At 35.3% G+C, this 20,668-nt stretch overlaps 1 protein-coding gene across 3 annotated transcripts in view; it reads right to left on the bottom strand.

The window, feature by feature from the left end:
- Window positions 1-20,668, bottom strand: part of ANKIB1 (ankyrin repeat and IBR domain containing 1) — a 139,807-nt gene that overhangs the window by 7,966 nt on the left and 111,173 nt on the right. For all 3 annotated transcript variants that reach the window (XM_042917582.1, XM_042917581.1, XM_042917583.1), the window contains 7 exons: window positions 15,639-15,769; window positions 7,434-7,568; window positions 6,423-6,509; window positions 6,270-6,336; window positions 3,733-3,878; window positions 2,536-2,714; window positions 1,671-1,722 (listed from right to left, as the gene is read on the bottom strand). In XM_042917582.1, coding sequence (XP_042773516.1) covers window positions 1,671-1,722; window positions 2,536-2,714; window positions 3,733-3,878; window positions 6,270-6,336; window positions 6,423-6,509; window positions 7,434-7,568; window positions 15,639-15,769 — 797 coding nt within the window. The remainder of the gene's footprint in view (window positions 1-1,670; window positions 1,723-2,535; window positions 2,715-3,732; window positions 3,879-6,269; window positions 6,337-6,422; window positions 6,510-7,433; window positions 7,569-15,638; window positions 15,770-20,668) is intronic.

Here is a 20,668-nt window from a genome sequence, read left to right as displayed (position 1 = left end):
TAAATTTAAGAAGGAAATGTTACTTATACTTTCATAATTGTCAATCTCTGGAGAACAAGAGCTCGATAATTTTATTCATAAATATTCACATGTGAGGTAGCAAGCTTTCCTGTTTTTTACAAAATGAATCTGTGCCAGTCACATTAGTAGATCCTCAATATTCAAGGACAAATATTTAGGATTCCTAAAGTTACTGTCAGAGCTAGAAGCTACAAGAGATGTGTACATGACTATGAGTACACTGGTAAAGGTTTTATTTTTGCTCAAATAAAGCTAAATTGTTTTCTACCTTGAAATACTGAAATCTTTAGTACTCTTTTTTTCATAACTGAAGCATGTTTTTCATGCTTTTAGGTAGAAATTTTCCATAACATCCTCAAAGTTGTAATAGAATAATAAGCATAGCATAGAAAAAGGTTGATAATTTATTTTATAACAGTTTCAGTAATATATTAAAGTCTTTATGCAATTTAAGTGAATTAAAAATTTTCCATATCAGAGCTCAAAGCACAAATTGTTTTCTCAAGTCAGTATTTTCTTAGATATATCTACCAATACAACAGGCCACAAGGTGATTGCAAGTATCCTCAGTAGCTGAAAAGACAAAGTATCTGTTTTAAATAATCCACAGTCATTTCTAGATAATTTCATTCTCCTTCAGTTGAAGACAACAAATGGGCTATAAATTATAAAGTTTCACTGTTTGTCCTGCTCCCTTCTAAGAACTAAGTTAAAAGGTTATTGTAACATAAACACCAGATAGTATACTGTTTTAGAGAATAAGGAAGGAGAGACAGAAGTAGAGATAACTGCTAAAACCATTTAAAATCAGACTCAACAGGAACAGTGGCAATTTAAATCTCAGAAAATAGCAATGTGATTAAGATTTTCACTCTATCTTATTTGTGGGAATTGCTACTTGTAGTGTTAGTATTTTAGACTGCATTTTATTTATTTACTTTTAAAGATTTTATTTTTAGGCAATATCTACACTCAACGCAGGGCTTGAACGCATGACCCCGAGACCAAGAACTAATAAAGTTCTTGGTGACTGAGCCAGTCAGGCACCCCCTAGACTATTTGTATCTTAAAATCTATCAATAACAACTAAAAAAAAACAAAAACAAAAAAAAATCAAGACAAAAACAACCAAGAAGAGGGTGAAAATCTTAAAGAGCAGAAAGCAACTAAGCAAAGCATTTTTTCTGCATAAACATTATTAATGTCAAGTTTCCACCTTAGAAACTGATTTATAAATCAATTCAATCAGGTTGTTGCAGTAACTTAAAAAAATAGACTGTGCAGGTTTTTCATAGATTCAGACTGAAACAAGATTATGACAAAAAATGCATTTCTAATAAATAAAATTTATACTCATTAACCAATTTGAAAATACACTCCAAAATATATGCTATATGTTAGCCTTAATTGTGACTGTTCAGTAATTACAAATAATAAAAAGGGGGATGCATTTAACAATGTGATGATAATCCAATACCACAAATGGCTAAATGCAGGCTCTGCTGAGGCATTTTTATTATATAAGAAAGAGAAAACATTGCCAACGATCTCAGTAGGATTTAGAATAGATAAGGGTGGAAATGCAAGCAAGATATCACTAAGGAAAAATATAATTAAAAAACGAAACAAAACCCCCACAAAACAATTACCTCAGGTGATGCAAATCCTAAATATTCCCAATCCCATGTTCCACCAGCAAAGCTACAAAGAAATTGGACATACCATTTGATTTATTATCAGCACTACAAAGTATGAACAATCAGACCCTTGCCCATTGAACATTATTTTTAATTCCTCTGCTTGCAACTTGCTTAACCAAAGTACACCAACTACTGAATTAAAATGGTCTTTCAATTATTTCTTTCAAATTCTGTTTGTGTAAAATAGTATAAAAATAAAAATCATCATGTTATAACAGTATTTTATGATTGCTTCTATTTTTATGTGTTTATGTAAAAATAGGGTCAAAGGAATTTCTAATGAGTATAATTGTTATGAATAAGAAAACATGCTTTAATTTATAGTGGCAGAAATAGTGTAAGTATCTGAAACAACCAAAACTCAGCTGTTCTTTATTGGATGAATATGAATCACTTAAATTATTAATATGAGATTTCTAATTTCTTCATAAGCTCTTACATAAAAATATAAGTATGACTATAACAAGTTGGCAAGGCTTTCAACTTTGACACTGTAAGATGTTTATGACTATCATATCACTACATACATTACATATTTGAAGTGATGCATTAGAATACTCTGAATTATGAGTTCAATGAAGTGTGAAATTAACCTAATTTATTCCAAGAAACTACACAATGACAAAAAATGAAAAAAAAAAGAAATAGTTCTGTGGGTGAAAATCACCAAAAAGAAGTTAACATGCTTTTATCAGCTATCCATATTTAAGTATAAGTAACTTCCAGGAATATAAACCCTAGTTAGATAAAAAATAAACCTGGTGGCATTTGTGGCTGGGGCTAGGATAATTTCCACAGTGTGCATCTTTTTTACCTGCGCCTTGGAGCTTCTGGTGAGTCTGCAGGAGCAACTCCCCGAGCCACAGATGCCAGGAATTCTTGTCTCTTCTGCTGTACAAGGCATGCTGCCTTGATGATCTTGTGGCGGGGTGTACGAAGGTAAGGCCTATTGACTTTTTGGGCAAGGTCTTCAGTGACCATTTCTAGGTCTGTCTATGGTTAAGAGAGAAAAAAGAAGGATTATAGGCTGAGTACGTTAGTCAATTGCAAATCCATGGTCTATCTGGTTTCTTAGTTAAATCTAACTCTTTTGAAGTCAGAAATTAATCCAAATTATAAAATAACTTCCTATTTGACACATACTTCTTTTTTACAAATTTCACAAAAATAGCACTCATTTGATAGACATTTATAACAATGTAGAATGGTATGGATTACAAAGACATAGTATACCAGCTGTCTACGGGAAATTTATCATTTGTCTATGTGAAAAAAAAAACGAGTAAATTTCAAGGCACTACACATGCAAACACATGACTGCGTAGTGTAGATGTAGACCAAATGTAAATGCTGAAGGAATCTGAGGCAAGGCAAGACCCCTGTGATCTGGGGTTAGGTCTGAAAGGCTTCATGGAGAAAATTAATATTAAGCTTTTAAAAGAAATGTAGGATATACGTTAGTAGAGAGCAGTTCAAAGGGGTGACATGAAAATTGTAGCAAGAGAAGAAAGTTTGGTGGATTAAAAAAAAAGAATGTACAATGAAGTTGGTTAGCCACAGTGATGTCACTTGGCTTAGGTGTTTTTGTTTTTAAATTCTGTAACTTTTTCAATTGGACTTTTAATATAAACTGGTAAATAGCAACTTTCCCATCTAGTATGTAATGTGGTTTCATCTTTGAAGATAAAATTTCTAATTACATAATCAGAATTAGGCCATATTTCAACATCAGCCAGTGTAAAACAAACAAATAAATGTGGTAGGAAATGTTTGCTCAGTCAATAGCTCAGAATTGATTCAGATCTTACAGTGGCAAATTTAAATACAAAAAAATTTCAGTTTATTACTGGTTAACTTTTCCTTTATTTAAAAACCATTCTAAAAATGAAAACAAAATTGTTTACTGGTCACACCCAAATAAGATAAAACTTAGTTACGTGGTTGAAAAAGGACAAAATCTGTTTTTTTTATAATAACTGCATTTAAATTTAATTTTAAAAAGATATCTTACTTGCATGAGTTCAAAAATTTCTTTCTTTGTGCTTTTAGGTTCTAAGAAAAATCCATATGGATAAGAACACTTGAGAATGCGTCGAGTTTTTAAGAGCACATGAACTGCATCTTCAATGAAAGTGGTATCTGGACAGCCTCCTTCAGCTATAAAGTAAATCAGGCACAGTGAAAAAAAAACTGTTTTGCAAATATGCTGTTATACTATTAAATGACTGAGTTTTCTTAAAAAAACACTCACAACAAAGGATCTCTGGGAAGAAACTGAAGTAGCTGTATGATAATAATAATTTAGACGACTAAAAACCTACACAAAACATTCATGTGTGGCTTGTATACATTTATAAATGAAGCACACACTGCAGCCACCTAGGAGCACTAATGGCAATCATGAAGGAATGTGTACACGAAGTCTGGATTCTGTTCTTACCCTGCTGGTTAAACAAATCTAGCTTTAGGTCAACTCCTCTTCACTATGTTTTTCAGGTTATCTTTACTGAAACTTTGCTGATTAAGAGATAGGGGCACCTGGGTGGTTCAGTCAGTTCAGCGTCCGACTTCTGTTCAGGTCATGATCTCACAGTTCACGAGTTCGAGCCCTGTGTTGGGCTCTGTGCAGACAACTCAGAGCCTGGAACCTGTTTTGGGTTCTGTGTCTCCCTCTCTCTTTGCCCCTCTCCCGCTCATACTCTGTCTGTCTCTGTCTCTCTCTCTCTCTCAGAAATAAATAAAACATTAAAAAATTAAAAAGGAGTTGAAAACAAAGGCGGGTGGTGTCTGGCTGGCTCAATCCGAACAGCATAAGACTCTTGATCTTGGGGTCATGAGTTTGAGCCCCACATTAGGTGTACAGATTACTAATACAAATAAACTAAAAAAAAAAAAAAAAAAAAAAAAAAAAGGAATTAAATGCCCTGGTAAGTTGTTTGCTAGGAAAAAAAAAAATAGCCTAATTATGATTATGCTTCTGCAAAAAAAAACATTGTAAGAAAAAGATATTATGGAGGGACAACTAGAAAACTAATGCTAGTAAATAAAATATATCAAGGAGAGAAAGAAAGGGAGGAAGACTGAGGAAAACAGGAGATGAAACTGCCTTAATACTGAGACTATTCCTTTTCCAAGTATCATTATAACATTCTAGCTTTCTCCTTTAACTGCAAATAAAGGGAAACTAAGCAGTAGAATCTAGATTCATAAGTACTTTTAAAAATAAGATTATTCTGCATGCCCGTGGAAAGAAATTACATGTGTACGTACACACACTGATATATACAGACTATTCCAAAATACCTACCCTAGAAGAGGGATCTGAACTAAGATGTAAAAAAGGAAAAACAAAACAAAACAAACACCATCCCCCACTATGACATGTGTGAGAAGTATGTGAAGGTTTGTTTCTTAAACCTTTCCAATTCTTACATCATTTAATGTATCTTATTATGTTGTCTAGAACCACCGGAAGGTTCAATATAAGCAGTAATTCACACCTACAGATATTTACTAAATGTTTGCTATGTGTCAGGCATTGTTGTAAGTATTAGGGACAGCCTGAAAGAGACAAAAATCCTTGTTTGAAGAAATGTAGAATGTGTGAGGGTTTTGTCCCTTCAATTTTCACTATGGACAGTACCTCAAGAGTTTGATAATGGCAATATAGTTACATCATTACCAAAGTCTAAAAACGTAATTAACAAGGAGACAAAGCTGCTATTGATACTTTTTCTCCTACTCTAATTTATTTAATTTATGCTTACTATCTTAATTAGGGAATTACCCTCATGAAAAGGGGCTTTTTATAAACTAGAGCAAATACAATTACAATTGCATTTTTAGGCTGAAAACCTTTTATATATAAGTTATGATTATATTAAAAATATCACTTTAAAACAAATATGGTAGAACCTATGCTCTGTGTGGTCATTGTGAGATATTATATTTTAATGATGCAAACAATTCTTAATCCAATTTAGGAATTTTTTTGGATTTCCATCTTAGGATCTGTAAGTCAGCCCTATCACGTCTTTGCTTTTAGACTCCGATGTGCATTATTTATCAGTGAGATGATTTCTCCCAAAATTGTACTTGACTTCCATCCCATTAGGCACTCTGCTAAATTTTCTTAAGAAACTTTGGGACTTCAGTCACACTACAGTTGGGGGGGGGGGGCATGTGAATCTTGCTCTTTTGACTATATCAAGGATGCTTTTTAGGCGCTTTTAGGGCCCATCCACTGTTTCTGATATTGTAGAACATTAGCAGTGGCGCAGAGGAAGGAAAACTATAATGTATGTTTATCTGCTAATAGCACAGGCTACATTAAGAGGAACATATGAGGTAGTCTGGGTAGAAAATCTAATTACAGGGGACTCAGCTGCTGAGATGTACTCTGGGCTTCAGAGAACTCTAAGCAGTACCAGAATGAGCTAATGGAGATCATGTTTTCCTTGAAGGGCCTTAACCTCCTACCAATTAAGTGACTTAAGCATGGAAAAGGCTATTTTATATTAATTATCACACATACGACTTATAACTTACTTTCTTTGAGAGCTCTACTCAATTGCTCCATCTTTTCTTTGGCTGTTTTAAGAAGGCGTTGTTCTAACTAAAGGAATAGAAATACATAATTTATGTAATTTTATTTATTTACAACAGTATAATTCAGAGCATTTGAAATGATTTGGGACATACCTGATAGCTATGCTCATGGTTTTTAAATCTTGTATAATAGTGCATAAATCTGTCAAGTTCCTGAAATCGTTTGTGTTTTTTCTCAGCCTAGGAAACAAAAGTCCATAAATGACTTTTATAAATAAAATACTAGCTATTAAGATTGGGGACTTTTGTCACTTAAAATTTTTATTAGTAATAGGTAATTGTGTATACCGATTTGCTGATTATTTTATTGAGAGAAAAAAAACCAGTACATTTTTAAGGCTACCAGAACAAAGTCTTGCATTTGTATTCTCTGTGATAAACCATTGAATCTATGATCCCAGAATGTAAGGCAAAGATGCCTCTCGAGACCTTCATTTATCAGATCTTTGATGTTTTACTACGTTGCTTGTTGCTATGGGCTGAATTGTCTCCCCCCAAAATTCATGTTGAAGCCTTAACCCCCAATGTGACTGACTGGATTTGAAGACAGGGCCTATGTATGAGGTGATCATTAGGGTGGGGCTTTAATCCAGTAGAATTAGTGCTCTAATAAGAAAAGAAAGAGACACCAGAGGTTTCTCTCTCTCCAAACCACGTGAGGACATAGCAAAAAGAGAGCCAGCCCTCTGCAAGCCAGGAAGAGAGTCAACTACCAGAAATCGAATTGGCAGGAATCTTGAACTAGGCTCCAGAACTGTGAGAAATACCTTTCTGTTATTTAAGCCACTCACTTTATGGTATTTTGTTATGGCAGCCAAGCAAAGAGATTTATTATATGCTATAACATAATACTGTATTGTTGACATTATGCTAAAACTGTTAACTCATTACAGAGACAGGGATATCTGAGACTTATCTCTACCAATATAAAAAAAAAAGGAATATTAAAAAAAAAAAGCTCTCAAGTTGATAGACCTATTGTGTTTAAATTAAAGGCTACTATAAAGGCCTCATTATAACAAAGGTAGGAAAAGAAGAAATGCAAAATACTTGCAATGGTATTAAGTGGCTTAGCCAGAGGCCTTAATTTAAACAGTTGTTTACCTCCACAGTCATTTCCTTGGATTGCTCCTCCACATGTTGAATGACTTCATAGCGAGTACATCTGTAATAACCTCCTGTGGAAGAACTATGTTTTTTCCATTCTTCTAGGCAAATCCAGCAAAAGTCATACTTGCACTTCAAAAGAAAACATATATGCAAACATCACCCTGTGTTAAGATGCAAATTGTTTTCTGATTTCAATCAACCACTTTGTAGAGATTAAACAATTCTGCCTCTGTGACCAGGAATAAATCTTCATAAAGACATGCCATGTTTTTCAATGTGTCCTCTGGGAACCTCATCTGCACTATGAAAGATGTGGGGGTAGTTCAAAATTACTGCTGATGAGGATAAATGAAAAAGTAAATCATAATATTATGAAGTAGTATCAAGGAATCTTTAAAAATAACAATAGGAGGGGTGCCTGGGTGGGTCAGTAGGTTAAGCGTCTGACTTTGGCTCAGGTCATGAACTCGCTTTCATGAGTTCGAGCCCCACGTCAGGTTCTGTGCTGACAGATCAGAGCCTGGAGCCTGCTTCTGACTCTGTGTCTCCCTCTCTCTCTGACCCTCCCCTGCTTGTGCGTGCTCTCTCTCTCTCAAAAATAAAGATTTTAAAAAATTAAAAAAATATATCAATAGGATATTCTTTCCCAGTGATAAAGACAGATACAATATTTAATATTTGATTTTTCCAGTGCATGGTAGTCTTACTTTGGTCTCTGAAGCTTCACCAGTCTTCATCAGAAGTTGTTCTGATGACTTTGACAAATTGGTTTTGAAACCAGAAACAAGTTTGAAAGGTTTCTAAGTAGGAGGACTGATATAAAACCTGTTTCTCATTTTTAAGAAAATTTCACTTTCTTAATTACCAAAATTAGCAGATAATGCCAAAAATGAGAATCCCAGTATGAAAATACATCCTTTTTAAATGCTTACAGATTGGGGGTCAGAAAGATCTTCTCATTTTAAGTCTGTTTTCTTCTGACACTTTTTTTTTTTTTTTAAACAGTTAAATATTGGAGGTGTTCAGAATTTATCTGGGTATACTGTATACAGTATGGATTCAACTTTCTTTTCCACACAGCTACCCAGTTATTTCAATTCTATTTACTGAACAGTTCATGTTTCTCAACTGATTGGAGATCCTCCTTTATGTAATATATACTAAATTCCCACATATCTGTGTCTATTTTCTGGGCTTTCTATTATGTTTCTAGATTAATCTCTAGATTCATGTCCCACCACCATGATGTTTTAATTATTGAGCTTTTACAACAGGCTTAGTATCTGACAAGGCTAGTTCCTCCTTAATGTTATTTTTCAGAGTTCTCCTAGCTGTTCTTGCTTTGTTTCTCCATGTGAACTTTTGAATTAGCTTATCTAGATACAGAAACAAAACCTGCTGGTATTTTTGTTTGGAATTTTTCTATCCAACAACTTCATTACCTTTCCAATTATCATCTTTTGTGTCCTACACAAAAGGGGGTCTTAAGGTTTTCTTCATATAAGTTTTGTGTATTTCTTAAGTTTCTTTCTAGATAAATGAGATTTTCCTTTTTAGTTTATATTCTATTTGGATGTTTTTGGTACACATGAAGGCTATTGCTTTCTGCATATTAATTTTCTACTCTAATTTACTGAATTTTGTTAGTAGTTTTTAAATTGATTCTTGTGGGTTTTCTGCAATCTGCAAAAAAAATTTTTTTATCACTTCATTTCTAATTTTTACATCTCTGATTTCTTCCTATTGTCTAAATATGTTGACTGGTATCACCAGTCCAAGTTAATACTATTTGAACAGCTCCTTATCTTGTTCTTGATTTTAGTGAGGGTACCTCTAGTATTTCCCATTAAATATCATGCTAACTTTTGGACTGAAGTAGATTTATTTTTATCACACTAAGGAAGAGTCCATCTATACCTATTTGAGTGTCTTAATAAAGAATGGTTGTTGATTTTTTTGTCAAATGCCCTTTTGGCACCTATAGAACATATATCTGGTTTTTCTCTTTGGATCTACTAATAAGACAAGGTATAGCAATTGCTCTTAAAAAGCAATAGCTTAAAAAAAATTTTTTTTGGATGTTTATTTATTTTTGAAGGAGAGAAAGAGCTTGAGGGGAGGGGCAGAGAGAGAGGGAGACACAGAATCAGAAGCAGGCTCCAGGCTCCAAGCTGTCAGTACAGAGCCCGAGGTGGGTCTCAAACCGGTAAACCATGACCTGAGCCGAAGTTGGAGGCACAACCGACTGAGCCACCCAGGTGCCCATCATTTTATTTTTTAATGTTTGTTTATTTTTGAGAGAGAGAAACAAGGTATGAGTGGGGGAGGGGCAGAGAGAGGGAGACACAGAATTGAAGCAGGCTCCAGGCTCTGAGCTGTCAGCACAGAGCCTGACATGGGGCTGGAACTCACCCACAGTGAGATCATGACCCGAGCCGAGGTCAGACGCTTAACTAACTGGGCCACCCAGGCACCCCCAGCAATAGCTTATTTTTTTTTATTTATTTTTTATTTTTTTAATTAAAAAAAAATTTTTTTTTTTCAACGTTTTTTTATTTATTTTTGGGATAGAGAGAGACAGAGCATGAACGGGGGAGGGGCAGAGAGAGAGGGAGACACAGAATCGGAAACAGGCTCCAGGCTCCAAGCCGTCAGCCCAGAGCCTGACTCGGGGCTCGAACTCACGGACCGCGAGATCGTGACCTGGCTGAAGTCGGACGCTTAACCGACTGCGCCACCCAGGCGCCCCCAGCAATAGGTTTTTAAATACCGAACCATTCTTGTATTCCGGAAATAAACCTCATGTGGTCAATTACTTCTTTTTTTATAAAACAAAATTTTCTAATTGAGATATAGTTAACAATTATATTAATGTTTTCTGCTGGATTATATTTGCTAAGATTCCCCCCTCTCTTATTTAGGACTTATGCATTATTGTTCATAAGTAAGACTGATCTATAACTTTCTTTTAATATTTATAATCTTGTCAAGTGTTGATATCAAGGTTCTCACTTTATAGTAATTTGAAAGTTTTCATTTTTTAAAAATGTTTATTTTTGAGAAAGAGAGAGACAGAATGTGAGTGGGGGAGGGGCAGAGAGAGAGGGAGCCACAGAATCTGAAGCAGGCTCCAGGCTCCAGCTGTAAGCACAGAGCGCCACACAGGGCTGGAACCCACTAACAGTGAGATCCTGCGCGACCTGAGCCAAAGTCAGATGCTTAACTGAGCCACCCAGGCGCCCCTCATTTTTTTTTTTTTTTTTTTAAAACAACTCCCAGAAATAGTTTAAGTCACAATAGAATTGCCTGTTCTTTAAAGGTTTGATAAAATTCTATTGTGAAACTGTTAGGGCCTATTGCTTTAAAGGGGGGAGATTGCTGAAAAACTTTCTGTCTTCTATGGAAATAAGTTTGTTTGGGTATTTCTTCTAGGATCAGTTTCAATAAATTATACTTTCTTAGAAAATCAATCCATTCCACTCCAGGGCGCCTGGGTGGCTCAGATGGTTAAGTGTCCGACTTTGGCTCAGGTCATGATCTTGCAGTTTGTGAGGTCAAGGCCCACATTGGGCTCTGTGCTTGACAGCTCATACCCTGAAGCCTGCTTCTGATTCTGTGTCTCCCTCTCTCTATGACCCTGCTCTGCTCATGCTGTCTCTCAAAAGTAAAAATAAACATTAAAAAAAATAAAAAAAAAAATCAATCCATCCAAATTCAAGTTTGCTTTATTTATTGATTAGTCCCCTTAATTCTTATATCATATTTTTGAACTCCCTTATCTTCATTTTTTTCTTATGTAAGCTTAATGGTTTATCTTATCTTAAAAAAAAATATTTTTTGGATTTATTAGTTGTATTGTTTTTCAGTTTTTAAGTCACTGATTTCTGCTTAAAAAAAATCCTTCCTCCTGGTAGTCTCCAAGTTTATTGTTTTTCTAATTTTTAAAGTCATATGCTTAAATCATTCCTTATTTTGTATTGCTTTAATAAGGCTAGGGGACATTTCTGAGCAGTGCTTTAGATATAGGTACTCAGGTTCTGATAAAGTAATATTTTCATTATCCTAGTTTTCTATATATGCTTTAATTCCCACTTTTACAACCTTTTTTTTTTTTTTTTTTTTTACTCAGGAGTTGAGAGATTTAAATTTTCCAAATGGAAAGGCCTTTTGTACCTTTATTACTAATTTCTTTTTTTTCCTTTTTTAACTTTTTAAAAAAATTTTTTAAAATTTACATCCAAATTAGCATATAGTACAACAATGATTTCAGGACTAGATTCTCCAGTGCCCCTTACCCATTTAGCCCATCCCCCTCCCACAACCTCTCCAGTAACCCTCAGTTTGTTCTCCATGTTTCTGAGTCTCTTCTGTTTTGTCTCCCTCCCTGTTTTTATATGATTTTTGTTCCCCTTCCCTTATGTTCATCTGTTTTGTCTCTTAAAGTCCTCATATAAGTGAAGTCATATGATTTTTGTCTTTCTGTGACTAATTTCACTCAGCATAATACCCTCCAGTTCCATCCACATAGTTGCAAATGGCAAGATTTCATTCTTTTTGATTGCTGAGTAATACTCCATTGTAGAGATATATATACCACATCTTCTTTATCCATTCATCCATCAATGCACATTTGGGCTCTTCCCATACTTTGGCTATTGTTGATAGTGCTGTTATAAACATTGGGGTGCATGGGCCCCTTCAAACAGCATACCTGTATCCCTTGGATAAATGCCTGGTAGTGCAATTGCTGGGTCGTAGAGTAGTTCTACTTTTAGTTTTTTGAGGAACCTCCATACTGTTTTCCAGAGTGGCTGCACCAACTTGCATTCCCACCTTTATTACTAATTTCTATTTCATTCCATTATGATAAGAGAATGCTACTATTACTATTTCTATTTTCTGCAGTATTACTGAGATTTTCTTTGATGAACAATGGTCAATGTTTTTGCTAATGCTCTATGGATACTTGCAAAGATGGTGTAATCCATATTTTCAGGATATAGAGTTTGAATATACAGCAATCAGATATACCTTAGTAATTATGTTAAATCTTCTGTATCTTTACTAATTTTTTCTTTACCTGATAGGTCATGAACACAGAAATGAAAGTCTCTGTATTCATCTAGCTCTTCACTAACATGCATTTACACAATAAATTGTGGATATCAAGGTTCTGAGAGTATGCAGGTTTTGTTGTTTGCTATTAGCAAACTCTGTGCCTAATTTGATACAAGTACCCTTCAGTACAGCTTTACTGATATCTCCAAATTAGTGGCAAAACTTTCTACAAAATAGCCAAATTTCATATTCTATTAGAAAAATAATACAGAATTTAAATAACTTTTATTTTTTAGTTGCAGCATATAGTTTTACAGACTCAGTTGAAGAAAATTACTGTAAGTGATTTAAAATGTGCAAGAATGCAAAACTTAAATAGTCTCCTAAAAATTATCTAAAAGGAAATGAATAAAAGTGGGTTTTTTCCTGAAATATACAAAACTATTTTTATAAGGCTAAATTTGTTATTCTTCTGTTTTTTTTAAAAATTTTTTTAATGTTTATTTTTCAGATAGAGGCAGAGTATGAGTGGGGAGGGGCATAGAGAGGAGACACAAAATATGAAGCAGGCTTCAGGCTCTGTGTTGTCAGCACAGAGCCCGATGTGGGTCTCGAACCCACGAACGGTGAGATCATGACCTGAGCCGAAGTCGGATGCTTAACTGACTGAGCCACCCAGGCGCCCCACTATTCTTCTAAGATGTTTAACAGTTTGATTCCAGAAAGTAAAAACTGTGCATTGCGTCACAACACTGTGACATTAATAAAAGTAGACTATGACTTAGTCATTATATTAGAGCATGGATTCAATTACACATGATCTATTGTTCCACCTTCACATTTAAATTTTTTTTTTTTTTTTTTTTTTAACGTTTATTTTTGAGACAGAGAGAGACAGAGCATGAACGGGGTTGGGTCAGAGAGAGAGGGAGACACAGAATCTGAAACAGGCTCCAGGCTCTGAGCAGTCAGCACAGAGCCCAACGCGGGGCTTGAACTCACAGACCGCGAGATCGTGACCTGAGCCGAAGTCAGCCGCCCAACCGACTGAGCCACCCAGGCGCCCCTCCACCTTCACATTTAAAAAGAAAATTCTAAAAGTATAAAATTTTTCTGTAGCAAGGTTATTACTGTCTAGATGTCTTTCTTCTTCTGTGTCCTAAGAATTATTTGTTAGTTTCTTTTGTTCAATGCAAATACTTTAGATGGTATATTAGACAAGACTATTACATTTACATAGTGTGCAAGTAAATGTTTCTTTTAAATGCAACAGAAGCTTAAGCAAAAAGCTGTTTAAGATAAAAAATCTTAAATCATTAGCCTGATGAATTCATGAAAATATTCACTCAATACGTATTTAGCAACTACTTACTACTGGTAGGTGTTTGAAGGAAATAAAGGTAATTATCGGATCTTGCCTCTTTACTGACTCTTTATTAGTAGCCCAACTGCTGATTTTTATGGTCAACCTGTATTTCTTTACACATCTATATAGTCTGTATCAGATTTTCTAAGAAAAAACTAATAATGGATATTGGAGAGAAGACCACAAATAAAATACTTTTGGCCTGACCAGCTGAACTAATAATAAGCACCTCTGAGCATTTTGCTCAGAACACTGTACTACATTTTTTTCTTCTTCCTTCTTAGGAAATCATTACTGTCTCACTAAGACAACTAATTTATGTTAATTTTATAGTACTAATTAGCTTATAAAAATGATCTGGTAACTGCTATCATTTTTTATGTAATAATGATAATGATCATTAGCTTTAATATTAAAGCTCAAGTCATACTGGGGCTCTTGGGTGACTCAGTTGGTTAAGCGCTGGACTCTTGATTTCAGCTCAGGTCATGATCTCATGGTTTATGGAATCGAGGCCTTGTTGCGTTGTCATCTCTGAGCTGACAGTGCAGAACCTGCTTGGGATTCTATTTCCCCTTCTCTCTCTGCTCCTCTGCTGCTTGTGCTCTCTCTCTCTCAAAAATAAATCAATAAACTTAAAAATATATATTAAAAAAATCAAGTAATACTTAGAAGATATTGATGTATTTAATATTGGAATCTTCTGAACTATTTGGGTTTCTTTCACAATGTAAATTAGAAAAGTTACATTATCCTCTCAATTTTAAGTAATTATTTTTTTATATACATGGAGCTTCCAATGAAAAGAAAAAAATTGGATATCATTATAATTTTAAAACAAAAATGTTTATAAATTTGGCATGGATTAATAAAATATTTATTAACCTAATCCAGAGAATTTATTTTCAATATGGCAGTTTCTTTCTATGCAACTATGTCAGGAGGGTAGTCTTCCAAAAGTCATTATTTATATTAGTTATTTTTTGGTCAAGATCTTTGTTGGCATTTTCATTTCCATTATTTTTAAGTTTATTTATTTACTTTTGAGAGAGAAAGTGAGAGCATGAGCAGGGGAGGGGCAGAGATAAGGGAGGGGAGAGAGAGAATCCCAAACAGGCTCTATGCTGATTGTGTGAGCCTGACGTGGGGCTCAGTCCCATGAACCATGAGATCATGACCTGAACCGAAATCAAGAGTCGGACACTGAACTGACTGAGCCACCCAGATGCTGCAGCATTTTCAATACAGGAAATAATTATTGTTTGATTGATGATTTCATTAGCAGACTTAAAGTCTGCCTACAATCTTAGGTACTTTTATTACATAGCCACTTACACATAGACACCAAGATTTAGATTTGGACCTAGCGGAATTGCCTGGGTCCTGACTTGGGCTTTGAAACTAAGCTGTGTGCTCAAAAGCCAGCTTTGTAAGAGATCTCTATATAAAGTAGCACTTTATCATTTAATATTATTATTTATATACAGGCAAAACTCTCAAAATAATCACTAAGAGAGATGATTAGCAGGGAAAGATTCAGGCATTTTTGATCTTCTGGCCAAATATCACTGAATCCTTAACCTATTTTTAACATTCATCATGAGTATAAAATTTAGTAGTATAAAGCAATACTTATGTCATTCAACAAAGAATATAGAATTTAATCTGCTAGAATCCATCTGAAACCCAGCAACATTTTTATGCTTGTTTCTTCTTTGGATTAACAGATTAAGATTCTAACAGTAAAGCATGCGAAATCCTCTTTAACTTCTTACCTTGGCACACTGCATGTGATTGCATCCCTCATTCTTCTGTATCGGAGACTTACAGTTAGCACAAGGCTTGGAGTTTGTTAACAACCAGAGACAATTGGCAGCATCCTCATAAGCTTCACTAACTCCTACAACTTTAGGATATTAAGCACAAAGACAATATACATGATTTAGTGTATAACTTCAGAGGGAACCTCCCCCTACCCCCTGTGAAAGTGTTCTTTGTAGGCTGTCTCTAAGTTTTAACCACGTATTTTTTTTTCTTTTTTTTAAATGTTTATTTATTTTTGAGAGAAAGAGAGACAGAGCACAAGTAGGGGAGGGGCAGAGAGAGGGAGACACAGAATCTGAAGCAGGCTCCAGGCTCCAAGCTGTCAACACAGAGCCCGATGCGGGGATTGAACTCAAGAACCAGGAGATCATGACCTGAGCTGAAGTTGGACGTTTAGCTGACTAAGCCACCCAGGCGCCCCAAACCATGTATTTACTTTCTTATTAGGATCTATGGCAAAGTTTTAAAACTGCTTTATTCTGAATAGCAGGATTATAGGATAAGGAGGTTATTCCAAAAGCTTGATATATGAAATATGATTTAAAGATTTCTTTCTAAAGTTGTGTTCAAATAAATTGGGGAAGAAAAAACCCATTTTAAAAAAGCAATATATTACTGTCTGTTTAACTATTGTAAAAAGAATGGCCCCTAGACCATAATTTCTTGTGGGTCAGTTGTAAACATAATGACCAGATACTTTTCACCATAGTAAAAAACATGAAAGTTATATTGAAATATCAATACTTTTATCCATGAAAACTTCAGATAAACTAAAAATGAATCCCATGTGACATGTCTAAAACTAAACTTATCATTTCCCCTAAACCTGCCTCTTTCTCTATTCCCTGTCCTAGTAAATGATATGATCATCAACTCAGAGTCAATCCAGGAAGACCATGATTTTGGACACCCTCTTTTCCCTCACCTGCCACATTCCATTGTTTCTACCTCTTTCTCTTTATGTCTCCTCTCAATTCCCACTGCTTACTGCTTTAACTAAAGTACTCCACACCTCTTGCCTAGACAATTAAAACACACACAAAAAAATCTATTTCCCTGGCTCCTTCTTCTGCCCCCGACTTCTACTATACTGCCTACACAGTGATCTTTTAAAAATACAAATTGCTTTTTGGGGTACCTGGGTGGCTCAATTGGTTAAGCGTCCAACTCTTGATTTTGGCTCAAGTCATGATCTCACAGTTCCTGAGATAAAGCCCTTACATTGGGCTCTGTGTTGATAGTGTGGAGCCTGCTTGGGATTCTCTCTCTCTCTCTCTCTCTCTCTGCCCCTCTCCCACTTGTGTGTGTGCTCTCAAAATAAATAAATGTCAAAAAAAACAAAAACAAAAAACAAAAAAACCCAAGTCTCCTTTAAATCTTTAAGATGCTCCCCACTGACTGCAAGATAAAATAAAACTGCTTTAGCAAAAAATGCAAAGTCCTTCATGATTTGGCTGCTGTCTACCTGGCAAGCTTCTCCTACCCTCTAACCCCACACTAATCTTCTATTCTTCATCTGAAACTCAATTTATTCTACTTTGATTTGAGATCTGCAGTCTTGCGGAATGTCATGGTTTTTAAAGATGCTAAATCTTACATTTTATGTTTTATAACCAACACCCCTCCCAGCACCCCAAGAGGAGAGTTAGGAGCTAGAGAGAGTTGCAGATGCACAATTAAAAAATCATTTTTTTCCTCCCTGTCAGTATGAAGTTTGTTTTGTTTTCTAGCTCTAAGTGCACCTCTACCTTTTCTTTCCTGAAAAAGATGTCCAAAACTCACTTTGACATCAGTGCACATGGCCCATCCAATCAAGGCCCTGAGTACATGCAGCCACTCTCAGAAGGGTGGGGTAGTTAGTGTACTGTTAAAAGCAGGTGAGAAATCAGACTCTTTGAGTTTTGAAGTTTAAAAGGAAAAATTACCCAACCCTAGAGAGGGAAGGGAGACAAAGGTTTGGGCTGGCTGACCTCTGGGATGTGACTCAGTATATGAACTGGAAGAGCTGAGCACTATGATTAGCCCTTCGATGGAGCTTAGCAGTGGAGGAGGGCTGTCTTGCTGCAAGGAGCCCCAAGTGCCTACCTACTTACGTTTGTTCAACAACAGAACAGCAGCTACTGATGGACTATGAAGCACTGTTTTTCAATTTCACCACATAGCAAAGTGAGACAATAACAGCAATGAACAGACCAGACTCCACTCCAGTACTAAACCCACTTGGTAGAAGATGGTTTGATTAGGGTGTTGCTACAGAGAACTCTCAGTTAATTTAGTGGAGAACAGGAGTTTCAGAAAGAACTTACTATACTTATGGTTAATCAGCTCAAGCTGTGGAGGTAATGCCATTTACAAAGGGTACTGCTTTAAAACCTAATCACTAAGTACAATGTCTAATTTTTTTTTTTTTTTTTTTTTTTTAAGGAGTGGCCTTTCTCCTCCTTTCAGCATCAACATTATTTTTAGCTCAGAGGCTCTAACATATTCTTATGGCCTTTATTGTCCATTGTTATAATAAATAAAGCACAAAGCCATTAAAACAAAGCAGCTTGTGTGGCCTGCAACATAACAGTTTTTTCCTACCACCCTCGGAGAGAATGCTAGTTCCTGTGTTCTAGAGGATTGTATGAAGTAAATTGTGTTCAAGAAATAACTATTATTAAAACAGAAACTTGTAGTGGGAAAAAGGCCTTTACTTCTAGTTCTCTGAACATGCTCATTTCATACATGTGCCTTTTGTATATACTCTTCTTCATACCTGCAATATCTATCTCCCTTCAGTCTACCTGGTGAGTTTTCTTCACCCTGAGTTCCAGACTCTTCTCTTCAATTACATGACTACTGTATCTTGATCTTCCTTCCTCAATAATCTAGTGTGCTTAGGTCTCTTTGTAAGAAATATTAACTTCATTTAATCAAGTATTAGAGCATAACAATCTAAGATCTACTAGTAGAATCAACATGTATGTGAGTGAAAAAAATGTTGATTTTAAAGACTGACTTCTTAAAAAGACTATTTGAATTCTATTCAATAACCATTTATTATGTAGTATGGAAAAACTGGCCTGAAAATTTTTATAAATTAGCTATCTTTTCACAGAATATATAATCATTCCCCTTCTTGCTCTCATTAGACATAATAGAGGCAGTTTCAGTGCTGAAAAATAGTATTTGAATCCTTATATTGAATTCTTTGAACTAATCTTAGTATATGTTCTAATACTTTTTTATCATTAGATTTTGTCACTCCTTTTGAGTCTCATAATTCAAAGACTTTGGAAAATTGGGCATAAAGGAGAAAATGATCTCAGGAATTGACAAGTTCAGTTGAAAATGCTTATGCCAAAGATATGTGACCATGATCCAAATTAATATGTAAACAATACAGCATTAAATCATACTTTTCTTTCTTGGAATATTATTTTTATATATTTAATGATGATGTTCTACTTAAACATTTCAGTTGGTCCACTATTGTTTGCATGAAGCCTTATCCTAAATTTCATAAACTTCAGTGGCCATTAATAGTGGTCAATAGGTCATCACATTTCAGTATGGAAGACAATGAGAAAATTCCTAGGTTTTTCTCAGCAACTGGGAACTTTTCTGCAGTCTTGGCTTTGGTCCTTCTCTGGTAGACAACTTTTTAGGTATCCTCAGTCTTTTGTCTTCTATCCAATTTTCTAAAGTTCCTCCATGTTTCTGAATTAAAACCCTATTTGGAACTCTTTAAAGGAATCTTCGGTTTTTAATTTGAGGTCTCTCTGTCTCTGGCCACCAAAGTAACTATGTATAGACTATATATACCATTTTCTAGTGCTTCTATTTCTCTTCTCTTTTCATTATCAGAATCATTATCGTATGTAAAGATATTCTGTCACAGTTCCACCAATAATCTGCACTTACTAGCTAGGTTGTTCTCTCTCTCTCTCCCTAGTAAAAACTTATTTGTGGGTATGGAATGATTGACCAATTTTACAATGTTAAAAGATAACTAAAAATAATCACCCATTTCAAAATGCTTGTTTTATATCTTAAATCAGACATGGCCATTTTCTACTCAAGAATTAAATAATATATTGTACTAATTACTTCCTGTTGTGCATTAAGTCTTCTAGGCAACTGGTAAGTACACTAGATTTACAACTTAATAAAATTACATCTTCTTAACTCTCCTCTCCTACCTGCATTGCCTCTGTCTTGTTCCAGCCCTCATATCCTCTTACCTGGACATTCTGAAGTTTTCTCAGAAATAATGTTCTTACCTACTGTCTCAATGGTCTTTATTCACCATCCACACTTCCACCTGAGTGTTCTTTCTCAGTAAGCATCTTTGATTATCACTCTCCGACTCAAAACTCCTTTTCAGTGTCTCAGGATGAAGTCAGACCTCCCAGCATTGCACATAACCTCTACCTCGCCGCACCCGTGACACCTGATTTGGACTTCTGCCTGTGCAGTCTCATCTCTGGTGCAGCACCTTTCTTTGCACTGGTTTGTACTCAGTATCTGCAGCCCTTGAATACACCATGCTATCTCACAGCTCTGCTTCACCCAAAGCCCCAGTACCCTTCCTGTGTGCGTGAAGTACATCTACCAGTTCTCAAGAAGCAGCTCAAGCACCAATTCTTTTATAATGTTTTCCTCACACTCTCGTAGAGAACTGGTCTTCTCTTGCTCTCTTCCCTCCCTCACAATGTGCCACAGGTATGCTGTTCTTTCACAGCATTAATAATATTTCTTTTTCTTAGTTTTGTATATAGCTGTCTTCATCTCTAAAATGTAAATTTCAAGTAGAGGTCACCTTATTTCCATATTCTAATATAAAATACCACTTAATAAATGCTAAATAAATAATAAAGATACCACTTAAAAGCAACAAGTTATTTCTAAGTTTTCTCAGCATCTCTTCTAAGCTGCAGATAAGCACTTGTAAAATCCCACTGGACATCTCCACATATATGTCCTACAAGTACCTCAA

This window comes from Panthera leo, chromosome A2 (assembly GCF_018350215.1).
Source record: "Panthera leo isolate Ple1 chromosome A2, P.leo_Ple1_pat1.1, whole genome shotgun sequence".
Lineage (NCBI taxonomy): Eukaryota > Metazoa > Chordata > Mammalia > Carnivora > Felidae > Panthera > Panthera leo.
Note: the sequence above shows the minus strand (reverse complement) of the source record. Positions and strands in the feature narration are given on the sequence as shown.